At 38.9% G+C, this 19951-nt stretch overlaps 2 protein-coding genes across 7 annotated transcripts in view; both read right to left on the minus strand.

The window, feature by feature from the left end:
* Positions 1–8656, minus strand: part of Fng (Fringe glycosyltransferase) — a 115021-nt gene extending 106365 nt beyond the window's left edge. Inside the window, exons 1-3 of the mRNA XM_076778789.1 lie at positions 7750–8656; positions 6398–6634; positions 108–156 (exon numbers count right to left, since the gene is read on the minus strand). Of these exons, the coding sequence (XP_076634904.1) occupies positions 108–156; positions 6398–6634; positions 7750–8028 (565 nt within the window). The 5' untranslated portion in view covers positions 8029–8656. The remainder of the gene's footprint in view (positions 1–107; positions 157–6397; positions 6635–7749) is intronic.
* A 1529-nt stretch (positions 8657–10185) lies between these two features.
* L(3)mbt (lethal (3) malignant brain tumor) lies at positions 10186–19416 on the minus strand. 6 transcript variants are annotated; one of them, XM_076778775.1, is made up of 17 exons: positions 19376–19416; positions 16357–16561; positions 15391–15685; positions 15060–15299; positions 13879–14504; positions 13645–13804; positions 13386–13557; positions 13120–13303; positions 12851–13049; positions 12557–12774; positions 12249–12477; positions 11968–12157; positions 11771–11892; positions 11313–11685; positions 11168–11242; positions 10787–11096; positions 10186–10705 (listed from the first exon to the last, which is right to left on the minus strand). In XM_076778775.1, exons 1-17 carry the CDS (start codon positions 19399–19401, stop codon positions 10580–10582), a joined length of 3750 nt encoding a protein of 1249 aa, XP_076634890.1. In that variant the 5' UTR covers positions 19402–19416; the 3' UTR covers positions 10186–10579. The 6 variants fall into 6 exon arrangements, with proteins under 6 accessions (XP_076634890.1, XP_076634889.1, XP_076634892.1 ...); XM_076778774.1 differs by having other exon boundaries at positions 13636–13804; XM_076778777.1 differs by lacking the exon at positions 19376–19416 and adding an exon at positions 17593–17604 and having other exon boundaries at positions 13636–13804.
* Positions 19417–19951: the final 535 nt, after the last annotated feature.

The raw sequence follows: 19951 nt of genomic DNA on the forward strand, positions 1-19951 counted from the left end.
ACCGTTACCCCGCGCGGTATTCATGTTTTTTTTTTTTTTAAGTCAGTCGTTTTTATAATTTTGTAAAAAAAGAAAAGCAATATTTATTTGTTGAAATTGTTACTCACTCGTTTGATTCTGGAAGTATGGATCGTCCCGGTCAGTGAAGAACCACGTCTGAAATCAGAAACAAAATACTAATAATTTGATGCATATTTTCTTCCAAATTTTATAATTTAAAAATTGCAATATTATTTTTTTCAAGAATACCAAATAACCTCGGGGCTGGACCATCGAGTTTATTTATTATAAATAAATTTGTAAATAAATAAATTTTATTTATTACAAATAAATAAATAGCCTTTTCGGTGTCGGTTGCGGGCTACAAATCGATGGACCATAAACACGAGAGTCTAATAATCAAAGTGTCGGTCACGTACGTGTGTCATTGTTTACCGCGAACGATTTTAGGAACGACACACGCCACGTACCGATCATAAATTTCGATTTCTTCCCAACGCTCGGAGCGGATCGCTCCATCTACGTCCGCCGGAGCAGATAAATCTCCGCACGGCGTGCCTTTTTTGGCTCGCGCAAGTTTCACCTTCGTTCGCCGTTCAGAAAATCAAGCTATACTTTTCTACTTATTCGGACGCTAATTTTCCGTCTATTCGTCTCAATTTATCTCGCACGCGATACTTGGGAATGCTGATCACCACGATTTTCATCTTTAGAAACGTCCACGACATTTTCTCAAATTTTAGTGTGGGGGTCCCTCTGGTGGCGAATACGGGAAGCGATAGACCCCACTAAAATTGAAATTAACGTTATTGTAACTGACTAATGTGGGTCCCTCTGGCGGCGAATACGGGAAACGATGGATTCCACATTAGTCATTTACAATAAAAGTTAATTTCACTCGCGAAAGGGTTAATTAGCAAACGCAACACCTATAATATCGATCGATTCAACGACGATAGCTAGATACTGAAACCATGAGATGAGTACAATTGCAGAAGTAGGTATAGTCAGGGCCAAAATATAGCGAGGTCGTAAACTAAACTCTCGAGGGTTGGGACCGACTACTGCTGCAGCATTTAGGGCCGTACATGACATCTTGCTTGAGGGTGCCTTTCTGAATGTTTTTCTGTGTCCGTAACTGCACTACCTTTTTTCATTTTCTAGATGTATATACAGGGTGTTCGGCCACCCCTGAGAAAAATTTTAATGGAGGATTTTGGAGGCCAAAATAAGATGAAAATCAAGAATACCAATTTGTTGATGGTGGATTCGTTAAGAAGTTATTAACGTTTAAAGTCCCGCCAGTACTGAATTTTTTTCTCGAAACTGAGTAGGATTTCGGGGGTATGTCTAATCACCAAAAATGATTGCAATTGACCACCGGAACCGAAAATAATTTTTTTAAGACGATTTAAAATTTTTTTTTTCGCCGAGAAATTTAGGCACTGTCGATTTTTCTTAAAAATTCCTTTTTCATTTTTAGTAATTTTGTTTGACACCCTACAAAAAAGTTGTCTAATACTTTTTTGTAGGTACCCATGAGCTCTATTTCAGAAAAAAGTTTCGTTGAAATATATTCACAATTGTAGGAGTTATGGCTGTTTGAAAATTGTACCATTTTTATGGAGTTTTTCTAATTTTGCGGGGACAAGGACCAACTTTTCGAATATTTTTGCGATTTGTACATATTCTCCATCAAAATACGCGTAGTTTGCTTTTTTAAACATTAAAATCGTCCAATCCGTTCAGAAGTTATGATGTTTTAAAGATTTGCATGACAATTCGGGCAAACATTTCTGGCCAGAAATTAGATTTTCGGTAAGGAATTTTTTTCTCGAAAATGGTTAGGATTTCGAAGGTATGTCTATTGACCAAAAATGATTATAATTGACCCCCGCGACCGAAAATAATTTTTCCAGAACGATTTGAAATTTTTTAATTTAATTGTTAATAACTTTTTAACGAAGCCTCTATCAACAAATTGATATTCTTGAGTTTCGTCTTATTTTGGCCTCTAGAATTCCGCATTAAAATTTTTCCCAGGAGTGGCCGAACACCCTGTAAAGACTTGAGTAAGACCTTTACCTGTTACGATACCTCTAAAAATGGCTTTCTAAAAAGGGCGACACTAGATAAAATATTTCTTCGTACGGCCCTGACTATCGTCTAAGGCCCTTAGCTGCTCGTATTTCTGTCAATTCATTTGTTTCGGGAGCTGAAACGTGTAAACTTTGACACCCACTCGAGTTTACGACCTCGCTATATTGTGGCCCGGACTATACACTTTTGAGGAAGCATGAAACTCCATTAGCATGGAATACCTTCGTGTTACGCGTTCTCTTTGGTGGCACCGGTTAGTACTCTCGTCCGGACGAGTGTACGCTGGGCATCGTTACGATCGGTGCAGTGCACGTGTTAAAGCAGTCGCCTATTTTTAGTTCCCAAGTTCCCTTCAGGAAGCGAACGGCCGCAAGAAGTGCGGAAAGAGGGGAAACGGTGGCACACCAGACGTCGGAAGCATTGTCTCGAGGATTTTCACGCGACGGGATGTGCTTTCGATGCTCGCCTCGAAACACTGGGAAACGTAGATCGCAACCGCTTGCGTCAAGGGACGAGCACACACGGTGTTCTCGGGCATACAACGCAGGAATAAAAATTCTGTCGTTAAAAACCCGACAATTCAAAACCCGACAATTCTAAACGCGCAATTCTCTTTGTAAAAAGATTATCAAAAGCTGTTTTTTTCTCTCATAAATGTCTTGTTACTCCTGACACTCCCCTGTAATCGTAAATCTCACTTGCGTCGATAAAGTAGAGCAGGTAATCGATCGCCACCTGTTGGATCATGTATTGATTTTTCGATCAGTCTGTAATGTACTGTAACACGTGTCGTACCGCCTATTGTCTTCTCATTAGTTGTTATAAATAAAACATATACAATTAAAATAATATACTGTGCAGTAAAATTTTAACAATAAATGAGTGATTTGCAAGCGTATAAAAATTATACGGAACAACTAGCACGTTGGAGCATCGACGAGAAGAGGAAATATCGATTGAAAAATATCGCTTTCGTTGGGAATTCATTTTGCAATTTGTCTGAAATCCGAGCAACCGTTCACGGTAGCGCGAGTTACTGCAATCACCGGCTCGATTTCACCTAACCGTCAACTACTGTCGCGACGAGACGGATGTCCGGCGCAGAGGCAATTAAAGAGGTCGACGGAGGAAAAAGGAATCAAAGTGGAAACGCGAGGAAGAAAAAAAGAGGTGAGACGAACGAGCCCCCGTCAGCGTTCTCGGAACGAACACGAATATCCGGCAAACAAGAGACATTGCTCGCGAACAACGAAGAGGGACGAGAAACGTGGAACGCGATGACGTCAGTAGCACCGGCGTCGCGTTACATCGACATAATTACATTAATCCACGCACGTACGACGCGGCTAAAAGAAGCATCGTCGTTAAGCCGATCTTTGGGGGAGCCTCTTTGCCTAGAATCGTTGAAGCGTTACGGGTCCGGGTGTCGTGTTTCCACTTCTGCGACTGGTGGCGAGAAGCGACGCGAATTAAGTCGCTCGCGTGTTACGTTAAATTAGATGAAACCGAGATGATTCGACTGGAAAACGTTACAGTCTGCTGTCGTCGCGTGACGCGAACGGCCCGTTGCAAAATTCTGTCTCGTTAAACATTCCGTACGCCTGCCTTATTTTGTTACGCCAGAGAAGAGTGTAATTTCGCGAAACGGAACGGTAATACGCCACACGAAACTCGAAGACGTAACCGGTCCACGATACGGCGCAGGCTTCGCGCGCAATTTTCATTTTTTCCGATCATTTATTTCCGATATTATCTTGCTTGCGTGCTACACAGAGCATCGAGTACCGAATAAAAGAAAATTCACAACTTTGTACCCCTCCCCCTGATCAGTCAAATTACTTTGCAGGTACTTTCAATTTTCCTTTAACGCTCGGAACAGGAAATCCAATCAATTTCGAGGCTGGTTCTCGTCGACAACCACCGATCACGAAGTAAAAAGAAAAAAGTACCGAGAAGTAAGTCGTGAGACAGCGTATACTTTCGTCGCGTAAAATTACACCGACGCGACCGGCGAGTGCTTTCGGATAAATAAACGACGTAATTGAGCAATTATCCGCGATCGGTTCGGTGGCAGAACGGCCTTTGTAAATTGAAGGGTTGCGATACCGGAGCGAGTCACTGAAACTAATGACAACCGTTCCGTAGCAGCCATCGATCGGCCGTTCGTTGAGGCTTTTTCTTTGCAACGAATCGTTCGAGATCCACCGACGGTCGCGAGAAGCCAATCGACGAGGATGACTGTCCGATCGCGGCCGCGGACGTAAAATTTGTCGAAACCGAAAGCTCCCGGAACAAAACTTCCCCGACAGCCACAAAAGAAGTCGATTTACATTTTGAACGAGCCCCCGTCGTCGTGGAAACAATTCGACCCTCTTGCCTACCTGACTCTCCTCTATTCACGTCCCAGCGGTAAATCATCTTCCGCAAATTGGATCGTGAGCTTGTAACACCGCGAAACGACCAACGCGGCAAACGCCAATATTTCCCGCTAGGCGTCTCTGGACACAAAAGCTATCCGAAGATTTACGACATCGGAAATGCGAGGGAAAAAAAAAAGAATTAACGCCTCCGTCTAGTTTAATTTTTGCGAAACAAAGGGCACGAAAGGGTTACAAACGCGGATGATCCCCCTATCCTGAATCACTCTGCGCTTAATCACAGTCTGTTCCGCAAATTATACGCGATTAAAGCGTCGAAATCGACCGAAGACTTTGGTATTATTGCCACGCGATTCGACGATCAGGTAAGGGGGAGGGGGAGGGGGGATTCGAGGAACGAAAATACCGATTCGTCTCGAGGATCCTCGTGTGGGTGGATGAAATCAGTTTTAATGCGGAGCTCGTAGGGATCGAAGGGTAAAGCCGTGAGATTTTCCCATGCGCAGCAAAACGAAACCATTCGACGTTCGTGGACTTGATGTTCGAAATCACCGAGGGGAAAAATAGAATACGGTCTGTCTAACGAGTATCTCACGACCAGAAAGTTGGCCCGTCGACAGTTTTCTGGGAGGCCATTCGAGGAAGTGTCGAGGAGAGGATCCACAATGCGTGCAATTAGTCGCGGCGAGATAATATCGCGAAAGTTGTGCTTCCTAGCCCGGGCGCGTTCGACCAGACCGGTGCGACGTAACCTCACTTTTTTTCAGCCAAGGTGAAATCCAGGAACCAGATAAGCATATGCATACGCGGAACATACGCGAATAGGAGATAAAATTCGTACGTTCGTAGAATAATTCGTATTACAGACAAAGTACTGTTCGTTCCGAACGTAACGACAGCGAGGCGAATAGAGAACACGGGAAAAGGACAAGCAGAGTGAAGAAACGGTAAAAAGGAAATAGAGTGAATCCCGGTTCCCACGACAGGGATTCCTCATCAAGCTTCTCGCGATCTGAAACTGCGCGTGTGTGTTCGACCGAGCGGTAACGAATCGCACACAAGTTGCATCTATTCCCCAACTAAGTTCGTGGAATTAGCTGCGGAAATCCCCTTATTGCTAATAACTTGTAAAAAAAAAAAAGTCGATTTTTCTTTTTAGATATGGTAGTATGTGTAGCGGATACACTATTAAGTACCGAAAGAAACCCTAAAAATACAGGTTGTTCGGCCAGCCCTGGGAAAAATTTTAATGGGGGATTCTAGAGACCAAACTAAGACGAAAATCAAGAATACCAATTTGTTGGCGGAGGCTTCGTTAAAAAGTTATTAACAATTAAATTCAAAAATTTCGAACCGTTCTGGAAAAATTATTTTCGGGTGCGGAGGTCAATTACAAGCATTTTTAGTGAATAGACATATATTCGAAATCCTACTCAGTTTCGAGAAAAAAATTCGAGTAGGCGATGAAATTTTTCGGTGAAATTAAAAAATTTCAAATCGTTCTAAAAAAATTATTTTCGGTTACAGGGGTCAATTACGATCATTTTTTGTCATTACACGTACCCTCGAAATCTTACGCACTTTCGAGAAAAAAATTCCTTACCGAAAATCTAATTAGGTGCCTGAATTATTCGACGAAATAAAGAAATTTCAAATTGTTCTGGAAAAATTATTTTCGGTTGCAGGGGTCAATTACAATCATTTTTGGTCATTACACATACCCTCGAAATCCTATTTATTTTCGAGAAAAAAATTCAGTACGAGCGAAACTTTAAACGTTAATAACTTTTTAACGAAGCCTCCATCAACAAATAGGTATTCTTGATTTTCGTCTTATTTTGTCCTCTAGAATCTCCTATTAAAATTTTTCCCTGGTTTGGCCGAACACCCTGTGTAGCATGAAAGGATTCGTCGCGTACCTGATCCTTGGCGAATTGAAACCACGTGCTGATGATCACCGGTAGACGGGAATGATGATAATGCTTGGTGGTCTTCACGCTGATGAACACGTCGTCGAGATTCGTCGAAGATGGTGCCATAGTCGCCGTGGCGATCGCAGGTGTCACCGACGACTCCTCGCTGATCAGCTTCCTCGAAGCCGGCATTTCTACCAGCATGCTTCTGCTATTTACCTCGACAGTTATCTCGTCGACCCACTGAAAAAAAAATGAAACGACCCATCAGTCACTCGAAACACACAAATTCTTAATACGTATCCTTATTACATATATGTACACTGGTACTTTCCGTAATGGCCGACAATTACCTACAATGCGAAAAGGTAGCAAAACCCTAGCGACACTTGATGCACGCCTCGTAAATATGGCGTCCCCGGTAATTCGATCGGTGCTATTCGGTGACGAAACGATTTCTCGGGAAAGAACCGAGCACGTGCACGAACGGTGAATGTTTACTCAGGTTCCGTGCTCGAAGAATGAAAACAAACTCGACCAGGGAGACTGGACCGCTCTCGATTTGTCGTTCGATTAACATAACTGGCTATCGTCGGTGAACATTTCCAGAGAAATTAATTCGCGCGTTTCTCCGGAGTGACAAGCACGGTCCCGCTTTACCACCAAGGTCAATTAGGCGACGCTTACTACGCGATTCAATTCGCGACGCGAGATTCAAAAATCAGAATAGAGACAACCGACGTAAACTCTGAAAACTTTTAATATCTGATTGGATATGCTGGTTAGAAGAACACTTTGTTTTTAATTCTTATTGAATTCGTGAAAACATTGACACATTGTACGCGGGACACGTACTAATACGTCTTTCGTATTTCAAGGATCAAGAGCTCGACAGCAATAATAGAAATCTTAATTTCTTAATTATTACTTAAATATCATAAGTGATTATAATTGAATATTATTATGATTTCAACCCTTGGAATTAACCCTATGTCTATAGAGTTGAGGGGATCCACTACTGTAAAATGCGTTTTTTTATGTTCTCTTTGGTATATTTTTATAGAGAAACTATACAACTTCGTGTTTCGCATATATGTATATGTATTACTTTTTCAGTAATATTCACAAATTTTTACAACGAGAAATAGCCAAAATTAGTGACAGTATAGAACCTTGTACGCAATTGCGTACCGAAAAAGTGATCTAATGGCTTCCGTGATTCCAGCCGTTTTGTTTGTTCGAGCCAAAAAAAGGAAAAAGATTCTTAATTATAAGAATATGCAAAAAAGAAAAATCGAATTTTTGGGCAGTTTACAGTAGAAGATTCCCTTAATGCTGTGGAAATTACGAATGCTCACCTGACGCGGCACAACGGCCTGATAGAGAAGAATCGTGGCATAAGCAGTGGCAAGAACAAGTGCCAGCGTCTGGAGGCTTCGTCTAGTCGGCAGGCCACGGGGCATTTTGGCGCCACCCGCGCCAACCACCAATGAACGACCCTGCGGCCCACCGCCGCCAAATTTCACTGATCGTCCTTCCTCTTCGAGGCCTCCGCGCTTTTCTCGCGCACAAACCATCAACACCGATCGCTCGTCATCGTTCCCCTCCTTTTGCCGCGCAAAAAATAATCTAGTCATAACACAAACTACCGGTTATCGCTGTCCCTTTTCGCTCTCGTTGCACCTTCGACGAAGCATCGATTATCGAGAAACAATCGAAAGGCAAACTTCTATTCTCTGTGTCCGTGGTCCCACTCGTTCGGCAATGATACACGATTACCAACGAGAATCGTTCTTCGCGTGTCCGTTGTCGTCGTTTCGTAAACAATCGATCGCTACGGTTATGCACAAAATTCTTACGAACGATTTGTCGTACCGAGTTGTCAGCGACACTGGCAATGTCATTGTTCCGGGTGCTCGCCCCTCGAGAATCGATCGAGATTTCGAAACTCGAGACGTCGTCGGTCCGTGAAACTCCGTTTGGGTGGAAACGTTCTCCGCGATCGGGAAAATTCCCGCCGCGATGCCGTCGTGAATAACCGATTTCGATCCGATCGAATCCCTCGGATGTTGTGTATCAACTGTCGCTGGTGTTGTGGGAAAAGATGGTTACAGGTGCGAAATGTCGAACAGCCTGTTAGGTGGTTGAGTGTCTGATGCGGCAGTCGAGTGGTTGTGTCACATAACAGACGTGGTCGTAGAACGAAAGCACACGATAAACTACGAAACGAACGCGCGCACGAAAATGTACTGTTGCCCGGCGCGCGACGAGCCACCGACTGAACACATGGCCAGTCGCCGTGACTACGTTGTAAACATCGCCATAGCAGCCACTTCGCTGGCTGGTGGAAGGAGAATGGTTCGCGAGTGGCACGATGCCGAGTCCGAACGGGGAGGGACGACGCTTCTTAAATAGAGCACCGCCCTCTCCTATATCGGTAACCATTAAAATTTTACTAACTCTTATAAAAAAAAAAGCTATCGAACCGTATCACTTATTTTACATTGCATGAAACTTCCATCATTGTCTCGTAATTACTCCGAAAGCTAAACGTTTTCTTCAACCCTAGAATACAGAGTTTGGCAAATTTTATTCACAAATAACGAATAAATATTTTAGATTCGTTTGCATTGACTTTTGCCCGTGATTTATTTTAATTTACAAACGAAACATAAACGGAAATTAATTTACGAATTAACCTAAAATTTTTATTCGTTATTCGCGAATAAAATTTGTCTAATCGTGCTGGAATACTATCATTTGCACATTTGTTCAAAGTCTGTGTATAGCTTGATTGTCGATCGATTTTTAACTGTTTGTGTTATTTAGTATTTAATTGACGATTTCATGTTAATAAAATAACTTTTTCAATCGTTCAATCTACTTTCAGTTACTTTCATCGTTGGGTACATGATTCCTCTGTATAATAATACGTTTCGAAATTTTTTCAAAATATAGCATTATTGATATTTTCTAGTATTTCTAACCTTAACAAATTTACATGTATTAACCACTTAACGTTCGCACCTTTTGGTCCTAACTCATCAAAAGTGACGAGTTGTTTTTATTGGATTTGTTTCTAGCCTACGTAATAATATTCCTTTATTTGTTAATTACAAATGTCGTATCTTGCATTTTTTAACGTAGAATCCGAAGAAAAACAATTGTTTTCAGTCCTTAAACGGTCAGATTATACAAAGATCGTTCCAAAAAGCATATCTATCAGGCGTGGGCGTAAAGGGGTTATGATTCATTTATTGTAAGCGTTTTAAAGGTACGTTGTAGATTTAAGACGCTCTCAATGTGTTAACAAGATTATATACAGATGTAATATTACACCTGTTAAATAAAGTCAAAGAAAATCATTCTCCTAAATTTTTTCTTTGATGCAAATATTAATACGGGTTCGTTATCTTTTCTTCGTTAGTTACATATTTGTAGACGGAGGTAGTCAAGTTTTTCGTTATTTGGAAATAAAATTTCCCCTACTTCGGAACATATTAACATCCGACGACCTTAAATGATATAAGGAGAATACTTCCTAAGAATTAGAATGCATACTTTTATGCATTCAGATTACGAAAAATTATTGGAATCTGTTTGTAATTGATCTGTTGTATAGTTACGAAAAGTATGCGATTTTAGTCTTTTCAATAAACTCGTTCAGACCCCATCGTGTCTTTGACTGAAAGTAAATCATATTTGGATTAATATTGCATATCGAAGGTAAGGATAATTGTATCGACGCTCCATATATTTTTGTATTACAATATTTAATTATTAAGATCATTATATTTACATTTGTACACGATTGAATGCACTTCACTGTATAGGAAAAAATTAGAACGGTCAATTCATAAGTACTTTATGCGCGTACATCCGAGCTATAATATCTCATGAATCGGTGAAATCATAGATTTCATCTTTCAAACACAATTTTCTTTCTTTTTCGTTCAATAATCGTCTTTCTCTTGATCGAATTTGTCACAAGCACCCCCCCCCTTCCCCCCCCCCATCCACGTCACAGTATCGCATTAAATGAATGATTTTCAATGATGATGGAAAATATGTTTCTACCTCGATGATGTGTTAAAGTTTTTGAAATAAATACGTTCGACATTATCGTCACGATAGCTGCCACTTTGCACTTTTCAATACCCACTTGTATGTGCGTTCATCGCACCTCATTCACGTCGCCCTTCTACGAAGGAGTACTATGCTATTGTACAATTTAATTGCAGGACCAAGACGAAGTCCCAGCAACGATACTAAATCCTCTTGAGTCAACATCAGAAATGCTTCGCCATCGATACTCTGCAACGTAAAGTTTCCGTATTAAACGCACACTCGGACTCGTTCAAATATTTTCTTTGCAAAACCTTTTGCATTACGTACATGTTTCCTAAACATATTTCCAATTTCTTTACAGTTGGGAACACTTTGTATGAATTTGATCACCTCCTCGTTTGACCATCGTCGAGGATTAGTATTTTGCCTTGCTACTACCCTGTTCAAAGCGTTACTATGTTTTGCCCATATATGCGGTGCATCGGGTAACGGATTGTACCCGGGAGTATACACAGATTGATATAGTTCCGTACGTAATTGTTTATCCGGCATATTTGCAGCGTACGGTATAGAAGTTAACGCTGTATCACCGTACGAGTTCGAAAGGGGAAACAGAGCATCTTCCGAAATCTGTCGTCTATTTAAATACGGACGTGGATTACAACCGGTAGAAAGAAACGTGCAAACGCGACAATAAAAATTACAAACCTTTTCTTTCGTTTCCTCAAGAGTTCGTCGTCGTCCGTTTGCCCATCGCTGAGATGATGTTTCGACTTACTCGACCTACAAACCGTAGATCGTTGCATACACGCGATAATATATAAACACGATAAGAAATGTTTGAACAACTCACTTTTCTGAATTCTCAGACTTGTCATTTTTATCGGAAAACTCGCCGTCCTCTTGCTTAAAATCTTTTTCAGTCTTCAATAACCGTTCTTCCATGAACAACGGTTTCTCGGATTTCTCAGGTTTCTCAGATTTCTCCATTTTTATTTTATCAGTCTTTTCTGTTTTCGGCTTGTCCTGTACATCGTCTTCGAAATCGCAAGTTTCGTGCTTCAGATTGAGCCTGTCGGACAGTTGCCTAACTTTATGAAGATTTTGTGGCGAGTACGGGCAACCGGACGCAGAGTTGTGCGTTGCGAATTTAGGGCCTTTCACGTGGCCGGTTCCCGTACAACCATACGTTCCGCACTCCGGTCTATCGTTCAAATTTTCGGGAGCTACGTAAACGTTACATATACGATTATGAAACACAGAAACGAAGCATTTAAGAAAACGATATCGGAAAGTATTAGTGAATCTTACTTAATGGCCGTTCCAAAGGGTGACCCGTTTTCAAACACCAGCCCATGGGATGTATGTCTGGGGAATCATCGTCCACCCAGTAAGCATGATTCTCTGGCCATCCATCGAATCTTATTTTTAACCTGTAACGCGAACCTTTGAGTAATTTCTGCCCATCTAAGCACTTCGGTAGACGTAAATATTCATAGTTTACGAACATATGATCTTTTACGTCTTCGACCGTTGCTACTCTTATGAGCTGAGGCACTCGTTTATCAACAGCCTCTAATTTCATTCCACGTTTGAATCCGCAAGGTGGTCGTTGTTTGAAAGCTCTGGCTGGTGCAACCATGGAACGAGTTTCTCTCAAATACGCGTCCCATGTAAAGGATTTCGGATCTTTGTAATCTAAAACGAAAATTTATATACCGATTTCGTTTTATTTTCAAAGACTAAATTCTATATTCGAATAGATACACCCGTAAGAACTTTTACTTACTGTTCGGCGGTGTGAGGCTATGACCATTGTGATGACACCATCCTACCGGATGAATGTACGGCGAACTTGCATCTGCCCAATAATCGTAAACTTCATCCCATGAATCGAAATGAACCAATATGCGGGAATCCATTAGGCCTGCTATACTAGCTACGCAAACTAACGATGAATGTTTCCTATCTACTGCTTCCAATTTCATTCCTACCCGAAAACCAGTTGGAAATACCGACTGAAAGTACCCAATATGCTTATTAATATTATGAAATTTCAAAATAAATAATAGCTCGATCGAAAGTTGCGTCGCTTACACTCTTATTTGAAAATATATTTTTCGGCGCTGCGGTAGCTTTGCAAATTTTAAGATACGCGTTCCAATTGAAATTATTGGCTACGTAACCCTTCGGCGGATCTAATCGATGTCCATTCTTCTCTGACCAGCCAACGGGAAATATATCCATACTGTCCGCATTTACCCAGAAATCGTAGTTTTCCGGGTACCCGTCGAAATGCAAACGTATTCGATAACCTATTTATGGACGAATACGCTAAATGTGTCGCATAAACGAGAAGGAACACGGTGCAAACAATGTTAAACGACTTACCTACTACTTCAACGACCGTGAGAACACAATAACGCGACGGATGTTCTGGATCTATCCCTTCCAATTTCATTCCAACCTTGAAATGATTTTTACTATACGGGAAAGCGTCTTTGAATAATTTAACGGGTGCAGCCTTCGCCTTACAATGTTCGAGATACTTTGCCCACGAAAATCCGAGTTTTCCTGTCTGCCAAGGATACTACATACAGAGACACACTTATAAGCAGTACGTTACAATATATTTCGAAACGAAGTTCGGTTACACGTACCTTCGACTCATTGTAATCTCCTTGACTTTCATCGTCCATTCCTGTAATAGTGTCTTTAGTGTCCTCATCTGTTTCAGATTTTATTTTATCTTGCCCTTTTTCCTCTAAAGATTTATCTTCTAATTCTTTAGATTGTTGTTGCTCTTGCAGTAGTCTTTTACGTTTTCGTTTCGCGCGTATGTCTCTATAAAAACGAACACGTAAACGAACATTATAAATGTTTGATTAGCCTATACATTTTTTGAGAAATATGTATTAAATCTTACTTTAGATCTTTATCCTTCCGCATCGAAGGCTGTTTCTTAGATTCTATTATTTCTGTGCACGTTGGGCTACATGATATTGGACTTTCGAACTCTGCAGCTAACCCATAACATCCGCAACCTTCACAGTGATACATTGTATCCGCCGATACAGTTCTGGATTTTCTATCATCGGCTATAAAATCAAATGTTTAATAAAATCTTAATACAATCTTGTTAGAAGAGTAGTCCCGATTTATGTTAGTCTACTTACTATACTTACGTTTCTTTTCAGAATTCACATTATTAACAGTTAAAGGACTGGACTTTGAAGAGTTTTGAGTTAAACAGACGTTTTCTTTGTCCCCAATACCATCTTTCCCTTGTTTGTTGTTTTCATCCTCTTCTACCACTTCCATAATACCAAACTCATTCATGCAGAACTATAAAATACACTCGTCACTTAAAGATACTAAATTGCCTATAACTTAACTCTTTACAGCTACTAAAGATATACCTTCAATGTACTTCCAGGAAGAGTACCAACACCATCCTTCCAATCTAGCACCTTTGTAGCATCGAAACTGGAATCGTTCGGATGGTTAGTATTCAAATGGTCTTTTAGATCTTCGTAATTACTAACTTTAGTATCATTTTTATTATCCAATACTGGCTCGATACCACAACTCGTGCGTGTTTTGATAATTTCAATTTTTATGTCATCGTCCATAGCGGCGTTAAGCTTCATAGTTTTGTCCTCGCTAGGAACTACCTTGATCAAAGTTATGTCATCGTCGTTTTGAACTTTTTTGTCCTTATCTTGTTCCGATTCAGGACTGCTCAACGCATAGGTTACATCGATCATGCTGTCCTGCGGAGACTTCGCAAGATTTTGTTTCTTCAATCTCTTCTCATTAGAGCCCCTTAATATATTACTTATTGTTTTTTTCCGTTTCTCAGGCATACCAATGTCATCCTTCTTTGGAATAGGAGTAATAACAGCGGAATCTGGATTTTCTGTAATTTTTATACTGTCCGTGGAATTATTGTTTCCTTTATTTGCATTTAGCAAACTCATTTTTGCAATGGGATGCAGAGGCGGAGGATGCGTGGCAGAATTTGTTGTTTTCGATTCCCGTAAAACTACAATACAAAAGCAAGACAAATGAACATTTTTTGCTGAAATTTAAACAGGTTACGAATAGGGGTATGCGAGAACCCGAAATATCGGGTCGGATCGGGAACACGAAATTTTTTCGAGATTCTCGAATTTTCAAGATTCCCGAAAAAGTCGAGATCCTCCAAAGAGTCGTGATTCTCTAAAGAGTCGAGATTCTCGAAAATTTCGAGAACCTGATGAACAGTGTACACAATGCCCAAATACTAAGCACGCAGTCATACGTTTGTTTATATCAGGTCACATGATTCTTAGAATCCGTGTTTCCAATAACTTTACGAAAACTGGCAGAAGATATTGAAAGAATGTTGTCCATCACGAATTCTTTTCAAAAGTCTCAAAAATTTTCGGGAAACCCGACTCCTTCGAGAATCTCGAACTTTTCGGAAAGTTCCTGATTCTTTCGAGAGCTCGACCCAACCCGACTCGACCTCATCCCGATTCGTCCCGACCATCGGGTTCCTGATGTTTTCGGGTTCTCGCACACTCCTAGTTACGAAGAAACGTCTGCAACTACATACCTGTAATGGTTCCTTTACTTTCTGTACTGATTTGGCCATTATTGATTTTTAAATTAAACATACTAGGCTTAGTCGGTCCACTTTGCTGAGGAATACTGACTGGTAATAACAAATTTGCCATATGTTTGGAAGGTTGACTTTGAGATCCTGTAGTAGTGCTTGTTGATGTTTGAGCTAATTGCGATATAACTGGCGCAATTACTAATTTTGGCTTAGTTATTTGACTTGTGGTCAAAGCACCTGTTAAAAGATATTAACAAACGAATGAAAATTATCCTTACAAGATGGGTCTTTGCCATCTGCAATTTTATTATTAAAAAACTTTAGTTACCTGCTGGAATAACAACGGATTCGCGTGATTTGTTCGGTTTAATAAGAGTGCCAAGATACGCAAATGTATGTTTGCCTGTTTGCGCATTACTTTGATTTCCTTGAGAAGTACTTAAGGGCACGATCTGAGCAGTGGACGCGTTAGATTTTCTCAGTAATATGTGCTTCTGGCCTTGGGAAGTTGTTGTGGTACTGACGGTATTAATTGGCCGATGAATTACAATATGTTGTTTATTTTGAGCAGTGGTAACCTGACTTGGCCCTTGTATAAATACTTTATTTTGTCCAGTAACAATCTAGAATAAAAATGAAAGAAAGATTTAATTAAGGATAAAGAACAATTTACATGTTAAAATAAAATTGATTCAATGATTTCTGACACTTTGACATAAATCAGATATATACTTTGATAACAGCTAGTTGTGTAATTTGACATAAACTTTAACTTTAAACACATTTATTCTTCTTCAAACAGCACATTTCAGCTATCACTGTTCTAACATTATAGGACAACACTAAGTAGTTATGAGCATAATATTTAATTATTGCTACTTGTAGTTCACTATACAAGTGTGTTGTACAAATCTGTATTTACTATAAAGAGATGAAATACACACTGCTACCATCTACACACAGAATATAATAAGGCTTCACACTACATAGATGTACATTATATATCAATTCACATACAACACACTGAAACTTATCTACACTCTGTCAGTGCATACTTGAAGTACCTGAATTATTCTAGATCATTTTACACAATTATAGGTTACTCTGACCTATATATGTAACCATGCAGTTTATTATACCATATAGTACAAAGTACTAATTCACTTACATAAGACTCAAAATTATAGGTATTAATAATTTTATAGAAATTTTTGTTTAGTTGTATGGAACGTGTAACATAAAGAAGAAAAATTACTGGCTCAAAAATATTTCAATAAAAATTTAAATAAATTACCTGGTTATTAACTGGATTGATAATGGCAGCAAGTTGAGTAGCATTCTGCGAAACTAAACTCTGATTTGTTGTTGTTGGCGGCGCAGAACGCAATTTACTTGGTTGAATATATAATAAAGGCATGACGGGTGTAGAATCGTCCGATTGCTGAGCCTCTGTACTGCTATTCTCATCTAAATCATCAACCACTATTTCTTCTTCCATTCTATTGAAGAAAAAGGTAAAACACAATATATTTGTCTGATGTACGTACAATATTTCCTTATGCAGTTTTGAATTCTTTTTGTTAATTACAAGAAAACATCTCGAGAACATAAATCATATTTTTACAGATTTTTTATTTGTTTGTTTATTCTTTATTTATAATTGCATTAAAATGCAAATAAAAATATATAATTGCAGTACTTAAATAGTGAGCATACGTTAAGGTAATAAATGAATACAAATGTGGACCTAAATTTTATCCGTATTTGGAAAACTGATCTTGAAGGATCATTATAAAAAAAACAGAATTATGAAAAAACAGTTAGTAATAATGTTAAAAAGTGAAATCGTACGTCAAAAGTTGTTTATACGGTGAATTATAAACGGTAAACACGTTATAGAAAGTATGTTAGAATTTTTACAAACCTAACAGTGTATAATGTCTTCTTTCACCAAATAGAATTATTACTAGTTACATAATTTGTGTCTAATTGCAATCGTAAATAATGCAAACATAGATAATATATTTGGAGAACAAGCGTCAAACAAATTCACATGCTTTAATAACTAACGTCGTCATGTCCACCGATAGCCATAACTGGGCGTTAAGAGAATCACTAACTCGATTTGAAATACGCGCCGAACTATTATTGCTGAGTAGAGTTACGTTAATATTTTTCACGCTTTCAAATAAGTAAGCAGACCGAAGAGAATTTATTTCTCGCATTCTACGCGAAACCAGAGACCAATAGAACAAGTCTTTTCAACAATTACAATGCTGATATCTTCGTTCAAATACTTTTATAAAATCCATCCCCGTCGCGCATCACGAATCACTCGACGAACACAACGCGCACGCACACTTTTCACTGGAATAAGAGACCCGCATTAAACCAATGAAAAATCGATCCCTTGAATGAGGATCGTTATCACGACACGAGCAATTATTACACAGTAAACGTGGAACAAGCCGAGTGGCAATTCCACAGGTTTTTAAACGATTATTTTACCATATCTTTTAAGCGTTCGAACCTTCATTCTCCGTTCGCTACAGCTAAGTCCTCATAGGCTCTAACTGTAGTAGCGACGGCGCAACAGGCCGCATCCTATTGGTTAATCACTGCTCCACCGTAGAACAAATTCGCGATTTTGACCAATCGAAACATTCTCGGTGTACTGTTAACCGCATTCGACATACAGATTTTTCCTAAACACAAGTAATTTTGAAATCGTTTAAGGATCATGGCCAGGTGATCGATAACCGTTCACAACGAGCAGAAGTCCGTTCGATCCAAATTTGTTCGTCCATCCAGTATATTTACATTGTTATGTCTCTCGATCATTCTCCCGCGCAAATATTATGCAGAGGGGGGGAAAAAAGACAACCAATTTTCTGCTGATCGATTCAGGTTGAACCAACATTTCTTTTTAAAAGACAAATCGTGATTATTCATCAATTGTTCACCACGTTGTCTCGTTGAATTTTGAAAGATCGAATAAGTTTCGTCAGCAGTGTTATAAATCAACTTAAAGTATGCACCGCACGTCATTTCCCGAACGACGTTTATTTCAGGTACAACTATTTACTAAATTATATTACTTCATTATTGCAGATACCCCTGGCTTTAACCAATGGCAGCCAGTATTTGCGTGACGTCGTATTGTTATCGTAGTTGGATTGGTTGAACGAGCAATACATGCGATTGGGAAAAGGATTCTGCCTTTGAAACAGTAATTTTGACAAGCTTAGTGAATTTAGTAAATTTGACGATCAATATTTTCCACTGTACCGTGCGTAAAAATATCTTGTATCTTAATTCGTTAAAAATGCTAATTGTAGTCGTCATTTTGTGACCGAAATGAACGCTCAAGTTTCGATTTCGATATACTTCTGCATTAACCTCCAAACTATAAAACTAATACTCGTAATGCTCGATGCATTATCGATTCGTATTAAGAAATTTTAGACTAGTACATGTTATTATTATCACGCATGGATTTAATTTATTATTCGATAGGTATAAAAACCAGCGATAAACAAATGTTGCTACATAATTTATTGCAATTTTGAAGAATTAATAAAGTCAACATAAATTGATAGTAACGATAATAACACGACGTAATCACCGATTATGATTTTCTTTTAAATTAGAGATAAGACGAAAAACAAATGTTGTCCGGACAAAAGAAACAATTTCTCAATTGTTATCGTTTTTCGCAACGTAAATATTACAAAGACTTTCGTTACTTCACGAAGAAAAATGATTGGAATTTACGTTTTCGTAAAGTACGCGATAGTTAACGTAATATATATCGAGGTTATTTAAAAGTTTTCAAAAACGATAATAAAACGCTAGGTAACTTGTTATTTTGACTTTAATGCTATAAATTGATCGTTATGAATACGTAGACGTAATCATTATCGAGACATCAGTCACCGATGTTTTTAAGTATTTCGTTACGAGTTGGAGGTAAGTTAAAAAAGAATGTAAACAAAAATCGTCGTGGAAATCGAAACAACGTCTGTTCAAAAGTTTGTGCACGTTACATTCATTCAGAAATACTTTGTAACTTTTTTTCAAGTACACTAGTATGAGAAGTTATGGGAAGCTTTATAGGTATACTTACTAGGATAAGTGAATGTTGTTCTAACGAATTATGAGCGGTAATTTTAAGGATATACTCTAACGAATAGGGATCGTAAAAAAAAAATTACCTTACCGATAAGAATCTGAACGTTTAGTGATATCACTGTTACATTTTACACGCAAACAGCACATTGTATACATAAGAAATTGTATGATAATAAACTCACGTTTTAAAGTTGTCAGTCGCCATCATATGCGAAGAGACGGTATCATTCTAAATACGCATGCGTAGCGACCCATGTTGCTTCTGCTGTAAAGACTCATTCACATTCGTACTTATAGAACGGAATAAGATAAAAATGTTCAACCACTTCAGAAATATACATATATTTGATGGTATATAATAAAAATTTTAATTTCTCAGCATTATCGTCGCCGACATAGAAATGAAAAATTAAACGTATCCCACAACGTAAAACTTTTACATACGAAATATGATTCATATATAATTTATATTCACAGATATAAACTTCCAAATGGTTGCATTCCTTCCCTCGTATTCGTACATACACGAGATGTGGTAACGATCAGAAAATTATTTTTTTGGGAATTTGATAAAGTAACGTTATATACTTTTCGTTTCGAATGGGTTTGCGCGAAAACAATTTACATTTTCAGTTATATAAAATAACAATTAAATATTACGTTGGACAGTATCGATCCAAATAAAAGAGAGAGGCAGTATATAAGAAATTAAATGGTGTTGACGAATACATTGGAAAATGCATTTTGTAGTTGGCTTC

This window comes from Colletes latitarsis, chromosome 11 (genome assembly GCF_051014445.1).
Source record: "Colletes latitarsis isolate SP2378_abdomen chromosome 11, iyColLati1, whole genome shotgun sequence".
Lineage (NCBI taxonomy): Eukaryota > Metazoa > Arthropoda > Insecta > Hymenoptera > Colletidae > Colletes > Colletes latitarsis.